This window comes from Kogia breviceps, chromosome 1 (assembly GCF_026419965.1).
Source record: "Kogia breviceps isolate mKogBre1 chromosome 1, mKogBre1 haplotype 1, whole genome shotgun sequence".
Taxonomy (NCBI): Eukaryota; Metazoa; Chordata; class Mammalia; order Artiodactyla; family Physeteridae; genus Kogia; species Kogia breviceps.
This window is the reverse complement of record NC_081310.1, coordinates 190224048-190242225: the sequence shown is the minus strand read 5'-3', so window position 1 is coordinate 190242225 and position 18178 is coordinate 190224048. Positions and strand designations below refer to the sequence as shown.

The 18178-nt window shown below is 57.0% G+C and overlaps 1 protein-coding gene across 2 annotated transcripts in view; it reads right to left on the bottom strand.

The window, feature by feature from the left end:
- Positions 1–9666: 9666 nt before the first annotated feature.
- Positions 9667–18178, bottom strand: part of EPHA2 (EPH receptor A2) — a 28200-nt gene continuing 19688 nt past the window's right edge. For both annotated transcript variants that reach the window (XM_059066439.2, XM_059066446.2), the window contains 6 exons: positions 18055–18116; positions 17742–17951; positions 17385–17534; positions 16443–16636; positions 15706–15861; positions 9667–10615 (listed from right to left, as the gene is read on the bottom strand). In XM_059066439.2, coding sequence (XP_058922422.1) covers positions 10510–10615; positions 15706–15861; positions 16443–16636; positions 17385–17534; positions 17742–17951; positions 18055–18116 — 878 coding nt within the window. In that variant the 3' untranslated portion in view covers positions 9667–10509. The remainder of the gene's footprint in view (positions 10616–15705; positions 15862–16442; positions 16637–17384; positions 17535–17741; positions 17952–18054; positions 18117–18178) is intronic.

Here is an 18178-nt window from a genome sequence, read left to right as displayed (position 1 = left end):
AGGCAATTCCTGAGGCTGCGGCAGGAGGCAGGGAGAGGAGCCCACCGCAGGGCTGGCCCCCTCTTCTCTCTACCCCTCTGCCAGAGGCCCCAGCCTCAGACCTTCAGCAGGCTCCTCAGCCTGCAGTTCCCTGCTCCTGCACTCCATTTTGCAGCCGGGGAGACCAGAGACGGGTAGCTGCATTCCAAGGGTCACACAGCACTCAGGGACACGTGCCTGAGCCACCCTCGGGGGTCCCCCTCTGCCAGCTATGGTCCAGCCCAGGGTGCAGGGAGAGTCCAGACACGTGGCTTCTTTGTTCTGTCCACCCCTGGACCCCAGGCCCCATCTTCCCTAAGTCCCCCTCCCCCCACATTCCTGAGGTGTCTGGGCAGAATCTGGCCAGGGCTGTGGCAGGAGGGCAGAGCCCGCCCAGGGGTCAAGACCAGGGCAGCAGCCTGGGCCTGAGCGCCCGCCTCCCTCCTCCCAGTTGGGCCTGCCCTAGCTGAGGCCTGGGGCTGTACTGGGGTCTGCGGTGGCCAGGGAGGGGACCTGGGGGCTCAGCATCTCTGACAATCCGTCCCAACCGTAGGGCCCCAGGGCTGGAGCTCAAATCCTCTCTCTGCTCCTCGCTGGGTAACCTTGGGCCAGTCCCCTCCAAACCTCAGTGTTCTCATCTGTACAAAGGGTGCAGCCATCACCAGGGAGGCCAGTTCTCCCCGCTGCCCCTGGCTAGGCTCAGGATGAGATCCCACCAGAGTGTGTGTGGCCTTCAGTCGTCCCTACGCTCCCTCTAGGCCCAGCCCTACAAGGCTCTGTGACCCTGGGCAAACCTCTTGCCCATCCTGGTCCTCTGCATCCTCCTTGGTAAAAAATAAGGGGCTTGAACAGAATCAGGGGCTCAGACCCTGGGATTTCACATGCCAATACCAATTCAAAAAATAGGGGCAGGCGTGGGTGGGGCTGTGACTTCTTGCTTTGCCAAGTTTGGATATTTTTAACAACATCATCAAGTGCAGAGACACAGGAAGAGCAAGGTGAGGCAGGGGGCTCACACGCTGCGGGTCTTTCTTCCTTCGTAGCCTCCGCTGCAGACATCTTTGCCTCAGACCGCCTCGGGTTCTGGACTGGGCTCGGGGCTCCGACCCAAGGGCTGGGCTGTTTGGTGCGCGCGCGCGTGTGTGCGTGTGCGTGTGTGTGTGTGTGTGCGTGTGTGATGGTGGACGGGAGGCTGCTGAGGGGCAGGAGTGGCTCTCACACTGTAAAGGACCAGCGCTGCCCAGAGGCTCAGGGCAGAGCCAGGGCCCCGCCTGGGCCCCACGGAGTGAACGCTAGGCCTAGGTAACAGATACTGATGGGGGTGGGCAGGAGGGGGTGCCAGGCATTCTTCAGGCTGGGGAGAAACAGGACTTCGCTGTCCGAAACCAAGCTCCCCCTGGCCTCTTTGCATATGCCCAGGCTCTCTGCCAAGGATGGAGAAACCCACTTGGGAGGCGGTAGGGATGCTGCCGAGGCCTCTCCTGGAGCTGTACCTCCCCCAACCTAGGTGTCCCCAGCCTGCAGTCGAGGCCCCAGACAGGTTCCAGATGCCAGCCTGGAAGAGCTTGGCGGAGGGTTGAAACCCAAGGAGAGATGGAGGTGGGGCAGGGGTGCCGGGACTAGGAGACGCCCTGCCCCCACCCCCAGCTGAGGGCGCCGTGAGGGTGGGTTAATGATTTGGAGGAGCGTTCTGCGTGCTCATACTATCTCGTCCAGCCCTCAGGACAATCCCTGAGAGGGGTACAGTTAGTTCCATTCTATGGATGTGTAAACGGAGGCTCAGTGAGGGAGAGTATGCAAGTTAGTGGCCCAGGAGGAACTGCGGACCTGGTCCTCTGACCCCAGAGCTTGAGCCTCAGGAGTCCTGCCCCTCCTCCCTCAGGGACCCCTGAGTCCCCGTCTGAAGTAGCCAGGCCTGGGGTTGGTGCTGACCACCACCATCCAGGGTTTCAAGGATCAGACGACCAACTCACAGCACAGACTAGTATGCCTCTCAGTAGGTGTTTAATATATGTCCACAGATGCTGCTGGGTGACAAGTTCTGTCCCTCTCTAGGTCTCGGCCCCCGTCTGTGCGCAGAGGCTGCTTCCCCCAGCTCTGTCTTTCAGGGGCTTCTGCCTTCTGACTCCAGCTGACTCCGCTCCTTCTCCCCGCCCAGGGCCCCCTGGAGCCCCCAGGGCCTCCCATCCTCATCTCAAGGCTGACTGTCATGTCAGGGGTCCAGGAGGGGTTTCTGCCTCTAGCTTCCTCATCACAGGTTCTGGCCCCAGAGCTGAGGGCGACCTGGGGCGGGAGGTGCAGGGCCTGGACTCTCTTTACCTCTGCTGTCCTACTTGCTGGGAGACCAGCAAGGAGCTCTGGGGACATGAGGGCAGCGACTGGTGGCGGCAGCAGGGCCTCCAGCCCTACCTGGAGACCCAGCTGGGGGAGGTGGCAGGCTCTGGAATGCACAACCTCTTGCTGTCCCCTCCCTCTGCAGCCAGTGACTCACTTCAGACAGGGTTAAAGCACAAAGCTCCTTCCTTTGTCCCCAGCCCATGCTTAATAGGATTGGGCAGGGGGTGGGGAGCGGGCCCCTGGTGGGGGGCACCTCCCCCTCCACGGCCACAATGAGGCCCTGTGACATCATGCTGCCCCCCGCCGTGATGTCAGAGGCCACCACAATGGACCTTCCCACACAGATGGCGGGGGATGTGGTGGGAAGGGTGTGGGACCGGGACACCTGCATCCTCCGGGGCTCAGTCCTGTTCTGGAGAGCAGGCCCTGCAGGGCCAGGCAGGCCGTGGCTCTGGTCTTACAAATGGCAGGCAAACAATTTTACAAGGGGACAGCACAATCCTGAAAAAAAAAGAACTTGAGATTTTTTCTTGCCCATCTCCCTCCCCCTATGTTAAGAATCTGCTCCTTGGTGCCACGCTCGGGATCAAAATTAAATCCCTAGCAGGGCAACGAGACCATCTCAGAAGGCCAGCCACACTGGCTGTCCTTTGGCTTCTGAGATGAACCTACCACCTCATCCTTCAGGTCAGCTTAGAGGCTGCCTCTTCCAGGAAGCCTTCCCTGACCCACCTCAGACTGACCAAGTTGCTCTTTCTCTGGGTCATAGCACACAGCACTGAACTTTTGAGTATTCTTATTTCCATGAGTGTCTCTTCCCAGGCAGACTGGGGGGTGGAGTGTTCTGTGAGGGGACCACTTGGATTCTCCCACTACCCACACTTTCCCTAGTACCAAGAACCATTCACCGATTCGTACATTACATACGTGAGGGCAGCCCACAGGAGTCAGGTCTGGGGATCCAAGAGCCACAAAACAGGCCTGCCCTTTGCCCTCATGGAACTGGCTGGTGGGCAGGAGGTGGCGTCTATGATAGACGATTATCACATCATGTGAGCCTGTAGCTGCAAAGAGTCAAAAGTTCATGAAAGGGGCTTCCCTGGTGGCGCAGTGGTTGAGAATCTGCCTGCCAATACAGGAGACACGGCTTCGAGCCCCGTCCTGGGAAGATCCCACATGCCGCGGAGCAACTAGGCCCGTGAGCCACAACTACTGAGCCTGCGCGTCTGGAGCCTGTGCTCCACAACAAGAGAGGCCGCGATAGTGAGAGGCCCACGCACCGCGATGAAGAGTGGCCCCCGCTTGCCGCAACGGGAGAAAGCCCTCACATGGAAACGAAGACCCAACACAGCCAAAAATAAATAAATAATAATTTTTTTTAAAGTGCATGAAGGAGATATGGTGGGGGTCGGGGGTACCTTTAAGTTGGGTGATGGGGGATCCTCTCTGAGGCTGTGACGCATGTATTGAAAGGTCAGAGAAAGCTGGTGGGTCATGCCAAGGGTGTGTGGGAAAGAGGTCCAGGCAGTGGGTGGCACAGAGTAGGCCCTGGAGAAAGCCTGGTCTCTGTCGTTCACTCAGAAACCCATCAGTGAATATGGGGAGGGGGAAGGGTAAGCTGTGACAAAGTGAGAGAGTGGCATGGACATATATACACTACCAAACGTAAAATAGATAGCTAGTGGGAAGCAGCCACAGAGCACAGGGAGATCAGCTCGGTGCTTTGTGACCAGCTAGAGGGGTGGGATAGGGAGGGTGGGAGGGAGGGAGATGCAAGAGGGAAGAGATATGGGAACATATGTGTATGTATAACTGATTCATTTCGTTATAAAGCAGAAACTAACACACCATTGTAAAGCAATTATACTCCAATAAAGATGTTAAAAAAAAAAAAAGATTCAAAAAGGAAAAAGAAGAAGAAACCCATCAGTGGGGAGCAGGGCTCTGGGTCAACGTGACAAGTTCTGATCCTGACTCTGCTACTTGCCAGCTGCGGGGCTTTGGGCAAACCTTTCCCTTCTGTCTAACCCACGGTAGGGTGACCAAGTAAGTTATCATGGGCAAATGGGGTACACAGTGCCCCTGCCCATGGGGTGGATGATAACAGTTCCAGCTCATGGAGTTCTTGAAGAAAGGGATATGGAGGGAACTTCTGTCCCTCATTCGCTCAGAGGAGCTAGTGAGGGAGAGAAGGACCCACCTTGAATGTCATTCCAGCCCTGCTGTGGCCCATGTGCTGAAGCCGCATGGGAGAATGGGGCTGGTTTTTCCCAAATCAGTTGGTAGCAGGAATGGTTCTGGAGGTCTCCTGGAGGATGGAGAACTTGAGTTGGGCCTGGAAGAGTGAGTGCAGTTTTCCTCAAGCATAAATAAAGGAGGGGAGTCTGTGCAGAGATGGGGGAGGGCTCAGAGGGGGAATTGAGAACAGGTTGGGGTGTCTGGAAGGAGCAATGGGAGAGGTGTGGAGTTTGGGGGAAGAGGCGTGTAGAGACGTCCTGGGGCTTTGGAGTGTAACCGTCTGGGCCCAGATGCTGGGACTGGTTTGCCTGGCCCCGAGGCTTGGTCCCTGGGGGAAGGACCCCTCCGCCCAGCAGGAGACCTGGTCACGCAGCTGCCTGGCTGCCAGACCAGAGTGGAAACTGCATCCGTCCATCCAGGCTGCCGAGGCTGCTGGGGAATGTGATGAGGCTGCTGAAATGGGGCCCCTGGCAGGGGGGATGCAGCCGCGGCTTCCCAGAAACCCCGGTCTGGTTCTGCCAACAGAGAATAGCTGATAAGGTTTGCATTAGAAAGCCAGACCCTGAGGGGCTGGAGTGGGGCCTGCCGCCTGGAGCTGCCTGGGGAGAGGGTGCCAGGAGTAGGGGGGGGCAATCTGTGGTTGGGGGGCAGGAGCCCCCCAGCCCAGCCTGGGTGGACTTCCTCTCACCCTCCATATGACAAATGGACAAGCCGAGATGCAGCGCCCCGAGGGACACGACCAGGGTCATCAGGAGGTGACAGAGCCCCCTTCTTCTTCCAGTCAAGGGTCTTCCTGCTGCCCTGCTTCCTAAGAACCCCACAAACTCCCAGATGTCACTCAGCAGCAGGCAGTGGGATGAGACAGCCCTTGTCTCATATTCTGCTCTGTCACCTCCTGGCTGTGGGATCTTGGTCCGATACCATAACCTCGCTGAGCCTCAGTGTCCCCGTCTGCATAATGGGGATAATCCATGCCTTGCAGAGTCCTTGTGATCTTTCAATAAGACAATGTGGGTCTCGGGCTTAGCACACTGACGGGCACATAGTGGGCGCTCAGAAACGCTCAATCCCTTCTCCTTTACTGCTTGCGTGCGTGGTCCTGGCCAGCCAGCGAGAGCTGAGGCCGTCTGCATAGCATGCCTCCTGGACACAACCCACACGTGGGGATATTGAAAAATCTGGCTCCATATGGCTCCACTGAGCCCCCAGATCCCCAAAGCGTGGCCCCTCTCTCCTTCATTCTTTGTTTATTGAGCAAATATTTATTGAGGGCCTAGTGGGTGCCAAACACTGATCTGGGGAGGGGCCCATGGAGGCATGGCGATCGTGGGCAAAGGCACAGAAGACCAGAGGTGAGAATGCGAGCACTTTACACACCTCAAGAGTCCAACCCCTGTCCTAGAGGCATCTGTTGTGTACCAGGCCCTACCCTCAGCCTTGGGCCACAGCTAGAGGTGGGGAATGGGGTGAGGAGGAGGGGCAGAGAGCTTGCCCACTCCTCTCTGATTGACTAATTAACTAGAAGACCCAAGGCCGGTGCCTGGTGATACTGTTTTGACTTGCCACCCAGACCAGGAGCAGAAGAGAAAGAGGGCAACTCCCCACCCAACATCCCTGTAATTGCTGCCTTTGCCTCCTTTAGGGCTTTGTTGGGTGCATCAGAGGGGCTGCCAAGGCCCCTGCAGCTCAGAGCCCAGGGAGGGCAGTGGGCTGCAGGCCCACTTCCCAGCTGAGATGACTGAGGCCAGAGATGAAGGTTCTGCTTGGGGTGGGAATGAGAGCAGGGCTGGCGTCATAGGGCTGCTCGTGGCGCAACAGCCAGGGGCCAGGGTGGCGGTGGAACCAGAGCAGGGCTTGTCCTGGTCAAATGAGGGAGACTCGGGCCCCACTCACAAAGGTCTGGAGTATGGAGGGCAGGGACAAGCTCTTCCGGGGACCCTTCTCTCCCCCTCACCTGATGGACTCCCTCTTGACCTTGGCCTCAACTTGGATGGCTTCTCTTCTTCCAGGAAGCCTGCCTGAACCTTCCAGGCTGAGTCGGGTGTCCCCCTCTGGCTCCTATGTACCCAGCTCCTCTCCTTCTTGGCCTGAGTCCTGCTGTGTTGCCCCTGCCTGGCTAAGAGCTCCTTGAGGGCAGAGAAGGACCTTATTCATCCCCACCGCCCCAAAGCCCAGCATGGCCCAGAGCAGGAGGAAGCAGCAAACAGTCTCCATCCTCTCCCCTCCCCACCCCAATCTGGGTACCTGGGGCATTGGGGCCCTGTGGTACTTGGCAACCTTGGGCGGGTTATGTGGCTTCAGTTTCCGGAGGTGCCCATTATAGCAGAGAGAGGAGAATGTCCTGTCTTGGCGGTTGAAGGCGGCAAACGGAAAACCATTTTATCAAGGCCCCAGACTGCCTGGGCTCAACTCCTGCTCCTTCTGTGCTTGAGCCAGTGGCTCTGGCGAGTTACTTAACGTCCCTGTGCCTCACTGTTCAAATCTATAAAATGGGATAATGAGTAAATATGGGCAAAGCACTTGGAGCAGTGGGTGGCACCTGGTAACTCCTGTGTGTTTGCTGACACCCAATCAAATTCAAGCAACATATTCCTGGGTTTGTTTGTTTTTTCACAGATGATGTTAACTTGGTTATGGTGGCGTTTGCCAGGTTTCTCTACCGTGAAAACTTTTTTCTTTTTCTTTCTTTTTTTTTTTTTTAAACCCTTTTTATACTTCCTTTCTTTGGAGGGTTTCTCTAGGTCCAGTCCACACTCAGAGAAGTGGGGGTTACTAAGCTCCACCTCCTGGAGGGGGAAAACCTACATGAAATATTTGAAATTCTTCTGTAAGGGAGATTTGTCTAGTTTCCCCCATTTATTTATTTCTTCAATCATTATATCAGTACGGACTCATGGATATTTATTTTATACTTTGGATGATAATCTAATTCTGTTATTTGCTCCGTTGCTCATCCTGGTTTAGGTTTGGCCATTGGGATCTCTTTCAGGTTGGCTCCTGTTCTGATATCCCACCATCTGTTTATTTTTTGAGCATTTCCCTACTCTCGAGCACTGCAAGAAGCTCCAGACTCATCTTGCATTTTTCCCTGCCTCAGCCCTGGAGTCAGTCATTTCTCTAAGGAGCTCTGATTCCTTTTATTAGAGAGTGGTGTTTAGGAACCAAGATCTGGGGGCTGGATGTGCTTATTGCTACCAGGATGTCACAGCTTCTAAGCCCTTTAGAGGGGAGAACTGGGTTTGCTTTCACTTAAAAAATTAAGTTTCCCCTCTTGACAGTTGTGGGGTCTGTTGGAGGCTCCAGACGGCTGCCCACTGGCCTTTGACCCAGACTGTAGGCCACAGGCCTGTGCAATGTCATATGCCCTTAGCAGGCCTTACGTCCACTGGGGCTGTGAGAGAGTGAGCGAGAGAACACAGGCTGCCACCTCCCCAGCACGCTGAGCCACCTCTTGTATCCACTCCTGCTCACCAGTGGGGCCATTGGGTGGCTGAGTCGCTTTGGGAATGGGACTGAGCCTGGTCTCAGGTGCCCTCACAGCCCAGACCGCTAGGGGATTATAGGCTTGCTCCTTGCTGGACCAACAGCTTTGTCAACGGTGGTGGCAGTTGCCACAGCCCAGCAACAGAGCCACGGTGGCCACCTGGGGCACGACAGGCAAGGGTCAGGTCCCAGGAAGGCCTGACTCAGCCACCATGCCCAGCACACCCAGGCGGCCCAGTGCTAATGGGAGAAAGGTCTGTTGAGCTGGTCCCTGTCCTCTCTTACCTTTGCCAGCCCCAGCCCTTCCCAACACTTCAGGAAACACTGATGCTCGGTGGGCTGGGACCCAGAGCGCCCCATGGAGGCAGCTCTCCTGCAGCTGTAGGGAGTCAGGGCAGGGTAGGCATCTTGAGGCCCCAAGGCAAGCTGAGCGCCACTTTGACAGAATGTCTCCTGTCTCCCCATAGCTCTAGGCTGGGAGTCAAGAGGCCCGAGTTCTGGGTCTGCCTCTACCAGTGACTTCTGTTTGGGGCACTGTAATCACATCTCTTCCTATTTAAAATCTTGAGTGTCTCCCCATCGCCCTCAACTTAAAATCCCCACTCCTGGAACTGCCTTACAAGGCCCTGGAGACCTCTTCAGCACCCTACGTCACGCCCTAATAACACCAAATTGCTTGTGGTTCCTCCTCATAACATCACTCGGCTTCCTACTTCCACAGTTTACTCTGCCTGCATCACCCTCTCCCAATGCTTCACTGGTTAATTCCTACTTGTCCCTAAGCTCTTAGCTCTGGATCACCTCCTCCAGGAAGGCTTCCTCCTGTGCCCCACACCACTTCTGCTCATCTGGTCCTGTCTCTGGTCACCCATGTATGACACCTTCCTAAGGCCCACTGTGAACAACCTCTGGCATACCAGGCAGCAACCCGGTACAGTGGAGAAGGTTTGGGGTGTAATATCCGGGTCTTGGCTTCCCTCAAAGCCTCTGCTTCTTCCTGCTGTGTGACTTTGGGCAAGTCACTGCACATCTCTGAGTCTCAGTCACCCCTCTGTGAGAAAAGCATCTAACTGGGATTCAAGGCCCTGCTTTCAAGTCCGGCCTCTGCCTCTAACTCACTGTGTAGCCTTGGGCAAGCCCTGTCACTGGGCCCGGCCTCAGTTTTCTTCTTCTGTAAAATGGGGCTACCCACAAAACTCGGAGTGCTAAGGCTCCAACAAGCCCAAACTTGTGAAAAGTTTTGTAAACCTCAGAGCCCTACATGGATGAAGAATCTATTTCAACAACGCCGTGAAGATGCGTGGGAGGGAGGCTGATGGCTGTTCTCACCGTTCTTCCCCCGCCCCACCCCCACCCCCACCCCCACCCCCAAGCCCTCCAGAAGCCTTGAGATCAAAGGTGACAGAGGCCTGTTGGCATGGAAGCCGGACTCGGCAGGGCCCGCTCCCTGGCCCTCCGCCACCTTCCACCCACCCCATTCCCAGGGTTACATGACATGTGTGCCTTGCGTAAGAAGCTCTCTTTAAACAGTCTGGGTGGGGTGAGCCCTCCCCCACCCACTGCTGACACAAAGCCTCTCCAACCCCACTGTTTGAACAATCTGCAACTTTATTTCAGAGCAGAAATAAGTCATTTCCTAACAATAAATATAAAAAAAATAATAATAAATTAAGATTCGAAAAAAAATACCCAACAGAACAAAATCATTAATACTGACAGAGTAGAAAATGTTGTCTAAAGGGGTGAGAGGCCGGATGGGCCAGCCCCCAGCCTGGGAATGTCTGACACAGGCCGTTGTCTGCCCCCAGTCCTAGCTGGGCCCCCGTCACACACACATTCTCTCCACAAAGTACAAAATATATATTAAAAAAAAAAAAAACCCTCCACACAACCAAGCATCCTGTGAGGGCTCCAAGGAAGCAAGAGTTTGGCCCGTGGGGGCTGAGGATGGGGCCTGGGGGGCTGAGGAAGGCACTAGAGGGACGGCAGAAGCGCTGTGGGTCTTGCCCAGCTGACTTTGCTGTTTGTCCTCTTCTCGTGAGGTACCCTGCTCCTGTGACCGCTGCAGGCTGACCGCCCCACCTCCTGAGACGGCGAAGGGGAGGTCAGTTTAGCAATGTCCCACGTGTGTGTCCAAAGGCCTTGGCGGGGCTCCCGCCCCAGGGGATGTTGGGAACACGACGGTGACTGCTAAGTGCTTGGCTGTCTGTCCTTTGTAGGTGAAGAGGCCCCCCTGCCCAAGGTCCCTGAGCATCTCCTCAGCTCAGGCCAAGGTATCGTCCAAGACCCCCCAGCAGAGCCCTCAGCGTGGCATCAATAAAGAACGACTAGAAATAAATAAGGTCCCTGGTGGCCCAGCATGGAGCTGGCAGGAAAGCCAGTCTGTTTCTTCAAGTATTCTTAGCTGAGGGGGGTCACGAGGTCTGTCAGGGCTCAGATGGGGATCCCCACTGTGTTCACCTGGTCCTTGAGGCCCAGCAGGCTGTAGGCAATGCGCTTCTGGTGGCCGGGCAGCCGCACCCCGATCCTCTTGATGTCGCTGTGAGGGGGAGGGAGAGAGACAGAGTGAGGGGCCTGCTCTGGAGAGGTGGGCAGCCATGCGAGGGAGGTGAGGGGGGAGAAGAGGGATGGAGGAGGGGGCCTTGGGGGCCTGGGGGGCAGAGCTCGTAAGGCAGAGGTCTGATGAGAGGACCCATATCCGGCAAGCCCGCCGACACCGACAAAATTCTGAAAATGAGTGAAGCGCTGAATGCGAGCAGCTCTGTTTTTTTAAAAAATCAAATCTGCACAAAATCTATGGTAGGTGCTGTTTTGCTCCCATTTTGCAGACTAGAAAACTGAGGCTCAGAGAGGTGAAGTGACTTGCCCCAAGTGGCCCAGGCTAAGAGGTGGAGGAGTTGAATCAAGCCAGCTGTGAACAAAGGCTTCCCTCCCCCACCCTGGGGTCTGTCCCCAGGTAAGGCTCCTCCCCAGGCAGCACTGATGCCATCACCAGATGCCAGGGACCCTCTGGGGGTGTCGCTCAAAGCTCTCTGCCCAAGGTCTCTTCACAGCCATTGCCTTATTTCATCCCCACTCCCTCCAAGTTCTCATAACGGAGGAAGGACTCAGGAAATCCTTGCTGAGGGGCCATTAGAGGTTAAAGTTCTGCTGGTCTCTAATGCGAGGGGCTTTCAGGTGACCAGATCCAGTGACTAGGTTACCCTGAGGTAGGGATTTTCCCTTTAGGGACCTCAATTTCCTCACCTGTAAAATGGGATAACAGTGCCTAACTGGAGAGTGGGAGATCCCGGATACTGGCGGCAGAGCGGTAAGGCGGCATTAGTACCAGATAGAAAGACGTGCCCAGGAGCCCATAGCCCTTCCCTGCCCCTCCTTTCCATGCCCCTCCATCCCCTTGTAAAACCACTTACACTCCAGGAGCCCTGGAGCGGACCTTACTGCTTACTCTGGGAGCTTCCTCCTTCACCATCAAAACACCCAGGTTTTTATGGGCCCTCTCCTGGCTGTAAAGGGAGCTTATTATATGGTGCAAGCTCCTATTTGCAATTCCGGAGACATGACTTTCCCACAGGCTCTGCGAGTTCCTGGAGAAGTGCTGAGCACAGAAGAGCGGGTGTGTGGGAGGGTGGCTCAGGGACTGAAGCAGGAAGGCCAGAAGTCAGACATCGGGGAGAACTTCCTAACCTAACACTACAGTGCCATTTCTTCCTTTTTTTTTTTTTTTTTTTTTTTTTTTGCGGTACGCGGGCCTCTCACTGCTGTGGCCTCTCCTGTTGAGGAGCACAGGCTCCGGACGCGCAGGCTCAGCGGCCACGGCTCACGGGCCCAGCCGCTCCGCGGCACGTGGGATCTTCCCGGACCGGGGCACGAACCCGTGTCCCCTGCATCGGCAGGCGGACTCTCAACCGCTGCGCCACCAGGGAAGCCCTACAGTGCCATTTCTAACCTATACAGTTGAGGGTGTTGGAAAAGCAGCACGTTTTCCCCATACCTGTACGTCTCTAAGGGTGGCTCCCAGATAAGTATTCGGAGCAGCAGGGAAGGAGGCACTTACTGAAAAGGCAGGATCCTGGGCCCAACTCCAGACTCACTGACTTTGAAGTTCTGAAGGTGGGGCAGGGAGTCTGCATTTGATCAGATCCCAAAGACCCTGATGTATGGTTTAAGGACCAGTGGGTTATGTTCGCTATAGCAGAGCAGGCTCATCCTCTCACCCCCAGCCCCTCCCAAGGTCCAGGATAGGCCTGGTAAACAGCAGGCCCTCAAGTAGTGTCTGCTGAATGAATGAATGAATGAATGAATGCTTTAGTGGCGACTGAGCCATTGCCCAGGCTGCCTGGGGCCCCTCTCCCAGGTTGGTGAAGTTAACCTGACAGGGCGGGAACTGAGGGTGCTTCTGAGGTCCGTCTAGGAGAAAACGTCCTGGGCTGGGAGGCAGGAGGCCGAATTCTAGTCCTGGATTCCACCAGAGCCTCGGGTGGGTCCTGTCCTGTCTTTGGGCCACAGTTTCTTTACACGTAAAATAGGAGGCTCTGATGAGATGCTTCTAAGCCAGCTGCCCCAGCCCCATTCTCTTCCAACACAAAGCCCCCCAAAGCTTCCCTGCCTCATTTCCTAACTATAAACAGAGACACGCACAGGATGAGGCTCCCAGACCGGCCAATGCCTGCGGCCTCTTGCAAGTCTGTCCCTGCCCCAGCCTCAGTTCCCCACTCGGAGATCCAGGGCAGTCACTTCCTTGGATCAGCTCCTATCACAGGGGTGGGGAAGCACATGACTGAGGCCACCTTCTTCCTAAGCACCCGCAAGGCCAGCCCTGGCCTGAGGGAATTCAAAGGCCACAGCCTCCCCGCTGAGCATCACTGTGCGCGGGCCCTTGGCGCAAGGAGAGTGGAGGGAGAGGTGGCCTGAACATCCATCCTCTCGGCAAACACCCCATCAGGGCCAAGCCTGTGCTGAGGGCACTCGGAGACCAGAAGACCTATCAGCCAGTGTCCCCACGCCCTCTCAGGACGCTGTATGCCACAGCCTCGCACACCGGACGGGCCTTTTGTTGGACTGGGTATTTCTCTGGGGTGTAACATCCACTGCTTTCATTAGCTCCTCGGAACACGTTTAGAACCGCTCACTACTCTAGCTAGAAACTCAAGTGACTCCAGAATGACACGGTGAACGCTCAAGATGAGAAAAGGTGGCCACTGTGGGACCACAGGGAACCGAGCAGCCAGCCCCCTGGGCGGGGGCAAAGGAAGCAAGGAGGCAAAGGCGGGGTAAGGGCATTGAAGTCGAAATCCAGACCCCATCCCAGAAGGGCTGAATTCTGAGAGCGGTTCAGAGCCTCGCACTGGGATCCACAGCACGTGTAGACAGAGCTTTCGGGGTGAAAAAGCACTTTGAGACCCCCCTTTCTTTCTTTTAATTGAAATAATGAAGGAGGCAGTGGTGTGAGTCACAGGCCCCAGATCCGAGCGCCAGTGGAGCTGATGCAAAGAGCAGTGGGAAAGGACTTCCTGCCTTTATGCAGGCCTTTTCAAAACACAACACACACCCCCTGCACCGATCCAAGACAGCCCTGTCCCTGCTCCTGCACATGGGAAAGGAATTGGCCGAGGAGCACGCCGGGCTATTTCGGGAAGCTTCTACGAACATGTGTTTCCCGTATGCACTTCTCCGTGCCCTCAGCTCTGCTCACCCAGAAGAGAAGCTGTACTGTCCTCGGTGGGAGCTCCTGGAGGGGCAAAGGGGGCTGTTCCAGGTTCCCAGGTTAGAGAAGGGAGCCGAGGAACCCTGCTATTTGCCCGCAGGCTATGGGTGGAAAGCAAGGGCGTGGAGGAAAAGGAAAGAGTGACATGGGTTAAGCCCTTACTGCGTACCAGGCGTATCATCTGTATTGCACCCATGCAATCCCCACAACGGTGAAACAGAAACCAAGGCTCAAAGATGGAACCTAATTTGACCAAAACCACCGGCTAGGGAGCGGCCAGTGTGGGACTCGAACCCAGGTGTGAGTGCAGAGCCCAAGCTTTGGACCCTGCAGTTGGCTGGAAACAAAAGATCTCCTGGGGCCCGTCTCTTCTCTCCACATTTCCGGCCGTCCTCTGGTCAGCTCTGTCCCTGCCTGACTTTCAACCTGGCCTTCCCCTGGGACAGGGCAGGGCCTGGTCTGACAGGCCTCGAGCAGCAGGTCAGAAGCCCAGTTGAGCAGTTTTCAGAGGCCTCGGAGAATGTGCAGACACAGGCCCAAATCCCAGAACTGTGACCCAGAACTGTGGGACGCCTGGGTCATCCCTTCCCATGTGATTCCCAAAACCTCTCAGCCCCAAGGCTCATTCCCACCATGACCTTGGACCTTACACAAGCTGGGCTATTGGGAACTAACAGTATTTTTAGAAGCACAAAAGGCTAAGAGGGTAATGTCTTCTCCCTCCTGGGGTGGGAGGAGGTGTCCCTGCCAAGGCCCTGCCGGGAAGGGTCCCTGATGCTAGAGCTGGGAGGAAAGAAGAGTTCCCACAGGGCAGCCTGACAAAAGGCAGAACCCAGGGCCAGGGCAAGGGGTAACTGGCACTTCTTGCCAAGCTGGACCGCAGAGCTGAGAGTCAACCACACGGGGAGAGGTGTCTGGGATGCCTGGGACGGGCTGGCCTGGTGCCCTCTCTCCTCGGCCAGGAAAGTCCAAGGGCTCTCTGCCCATTTCTCCTCAGCATCCTGGAGAGGAACGCTGCCCCGACCTGGCTGTGTGACCACGGGCAACCTATGTAACCTCTCAGCCTCAGTTTCCCTACTTCAATAGGGAAGTCATAATAGCATCTATTCACAAGGCAAACGGAATTCAACCAGGTGACGGCTGTGACGTGAAGCCTTTCTTTTCTCAGCTACAAACTGTGTGACCTGGAGTAAGCCATGTAACCTCTCTGGGACTCAGTTTCTCCACTAATGACCTCCACGGTCCCTGAACTCTGGACCCTGACTGACCAGGGCTGGAATCCCCCAAATGGCCACGAACCCTGGGCTGTACCGTTTCTGACCTGCCCAGTGGGACTACTGACGGGAACCACCTGCCAAGTTATCACGAGGGCTAATTCAAAGCGCTCAGCCAGGGCTTCCCTGGTGGCGCAGCGGTTGAGAGTCCGCCTGCCGATGCAGGGGACGTGGGTTCGTGCCCCGGCCCGGGAAGATCCCACGTGCCGCAGAGCGGCTGGGCCCGTGAGCCGTGGCGGCTGAGCCTGCGCGTCCGGAGCCTGTGCTCCGCAGCGGGAGAGGCCACAGCAGTGAGAGGCCCGCGTACCGCAAAAACAAAACAAAAAACAAAGTGCTCAGGCACAGAGCTGGCACAGCCCACGATAAATGCTACGGTTACGATTACAATTACTATTATTTTCTCACTGTGGAAAAAAGATGTAGGAAGAGGACGGAGCCACGAGTAAGAGACCAGAATTGCTGGCTGCCAGCCTGGTTCTGCCCTTCCTGCAAAGCCACTGTCCCCAAAAGAGAAGGAGAGAGAAAGAGAAGAGAGGGGAGCATTGGGAAGGTAGAGAGACGAGCAGATGAGTGGTGGAGCCAGAGGCAGCCCGGGGAGGCAGGAGGCGGGAGAGGGCAGGGGCCGGCGGGGCCTGAGCCCAGACTCACTCGTTGGTCATCTGCACCACCTTCTCGATGGCCGTGTAGCCGGCCGCCAGGAAGTGCTCCGTGTACTGCTGCATCTTGATGGATTCCAGCCACTCGGACACTGTGCGGAAGGGCACACCCTCTGAGCCGCTGGTGCTGGGCAGCCGGATGGACACCCTGCAACAGGAGATACCGGCCTGCGAGTGAGGGGCTGCAGCATCCAGCCAGTGATGCTGCTCCCTAACCCCGGCAATTCACTCCGCTGCCCTGTGCCTCGGTTTCCTCATCTGGGCAACGGGGCAGCCAAGTCAGGTAGGCTTCCGGGAATCTGCCTGATGTGTCGGGAGCGCTCAGAGCTTATAGCTCCTGCTGCCACTCTGCTCCTACTGACAATACCACCACCAGTTACTCCAAGATAACCAAATGTGAAGAGAGTCAGGTTTTCAGAGTCACGGGCCCAGCCTGGCCACTTGCCCTACGTCTGTTTCCTCATCTACAAAACGGGGATGATTACAGGACCCAGCTCCGAATTTGTTTAAATGAGTTAAAACACGTTAAGCGCCGAGTGCTGCGCTGGCACATTTACCGTATATGCCGATTGGTTCTGTTAGTGCCACCTGAGCCGGCCCAGTCCAGTCTAAGTAAAGCCCACGCGTAACTTCTGAGCCCCTTGCCCACCTCCCCCTGGCTGCCCATTACGCTGAAGGGGCTCAGGAGTAAAGTTGGGGGCCACGCTGGACAGAGGGTATGGAACCCACCGGGGGTCAAAGTCAGCCAGGGTCTTGAGGGACTCGGGGGCTCGGATGAGCTTGTCTAGGATGCTGACAATGTCGGCGAACTTGGGGCGGCGGGCGCGTTCCTGCTGCCAGCATTGCATCATGAGCTGGTAGATGGCGGAGGGGCAGTCCATGGGTGTGGGAAGCCGGAAGCCATCATTAATGGCCTTCATCACCTGGGGGAGGGGCGAGCAGGATGGTCAGGGGTGCCTTCACAGCCCCCAGACTCCCCCATACACAGGGGCTGGCAGAGGAGAGAAGGGGAGCCCCCGAAACAGAGGGGTTGGCCTCCTTCCTTGAGCACGACACACAACCTCCAGCGCTGCACAAAGGACAAGTGCTAAGAGCATGTCTCCAGAGGAGGAAGGGTCTCCTGACTTTGTTCCCTCACAGGGTACCCCGGGCAGCAGCCATGCTGCGTGCCCTGCAGCCAGCCTCCCTGCGGTCTCTGGGCGCCTATACACTCTGCTCCCTTCAGCCAGAGCACTCTTCCCCCTCCGTGTCTTCGCCTGGCTGCTGCTTTATTGTGCCTTAGTCCTAGCTGAGACGTGACCTCCTCTGGGAAGCCTTCCAGGCCTCCAGGCTGCATGAGGCACCAGGCACTTGCACACACACACACACACACACACACACACACACACGCACACAGATACACACATGCATGCAGGCACACACTTCCCCCACACCCACTACTTCTTTCCTCGTCCTTCTGCTGAGCATAAGCAGGGACTGCGTCTGGAGCTCAGCACAAGGCCTGACACATGGTAGGCCCTCAATAAACATTCACTGAACGAACCAGTGAAGGGGTGTACCAGATGAAGATTAGCCCCCAAAACTCTTCTCTGCCCAGCCCCCGGGGTTCGAGAGTGAGTAAAGGGTTTCAGTTCAGATCCGGATGGGGCTGGGCAGGGCGAGGGGGCCCACCTCGTGGTTCGACAGCTCCCAGTAGGGCCGCTCGCCGTACGTCATCACCTCCCACATGACGATGCCGTAGCTCCACACGTCGCTGGCGGAGGTGAACTTGCGGTAGGAGATGGCCTCCGGAGCCGTCCAGCGGATCGGGATCTTGCCACCCTGTGGGGACCTGGCCAATCACTATCGTCCCCTAGGCCACCCCCAGGACGATCGCAGCCAGGGGACCCTTCCTCCATGCTCCCCAGAGGCGTCCTTGCCTCCTGAGGCCCACGCCCCAGGTGTGTAGGGGAGAGGAGCCCCGGGGCAGAGAAAAGGCTGCTTCACCTTGAGGCCCCCATCCCACGTGACGGCAGCCCCAGCCCTTACACTGGTGGTGTAGGTGGCCTCGGGGTCGTCCTCCAGCACACGGGACAGGCCGAAGTCAGACACCTTGCAGACCAGGTTGCTGTTGACGAGGATGTTGCGGGCAGCCAGGTCGCGGTGGACGTAGTTCATGTTGGCCAGGTACTTCATGCCGGCCGCGATGCCCCGCAGCATGCCCACCAGCTGCAGCACGCTGAACTCGCCATCCTTCTCCTGCCAGAGCACAGGCCCTCAGCTGCCGGCCAGCCCCGCGCGCCCACCAGGGCCCCTAAGCGCCGGCCCGCAGACCCCGGCCCGCCCCGGCCCGCGCCCTTACCCGCAGGAACTTGTCCAGAGCCCCGTTCTCCATGTATTCGGTGATGATCATCACGGGCTTGTCTGCAGGGGTGAGCACAGGCGTGAGGAAGGCCGCGGCGGAGGGAGAGGCACAGGCGGGCGGG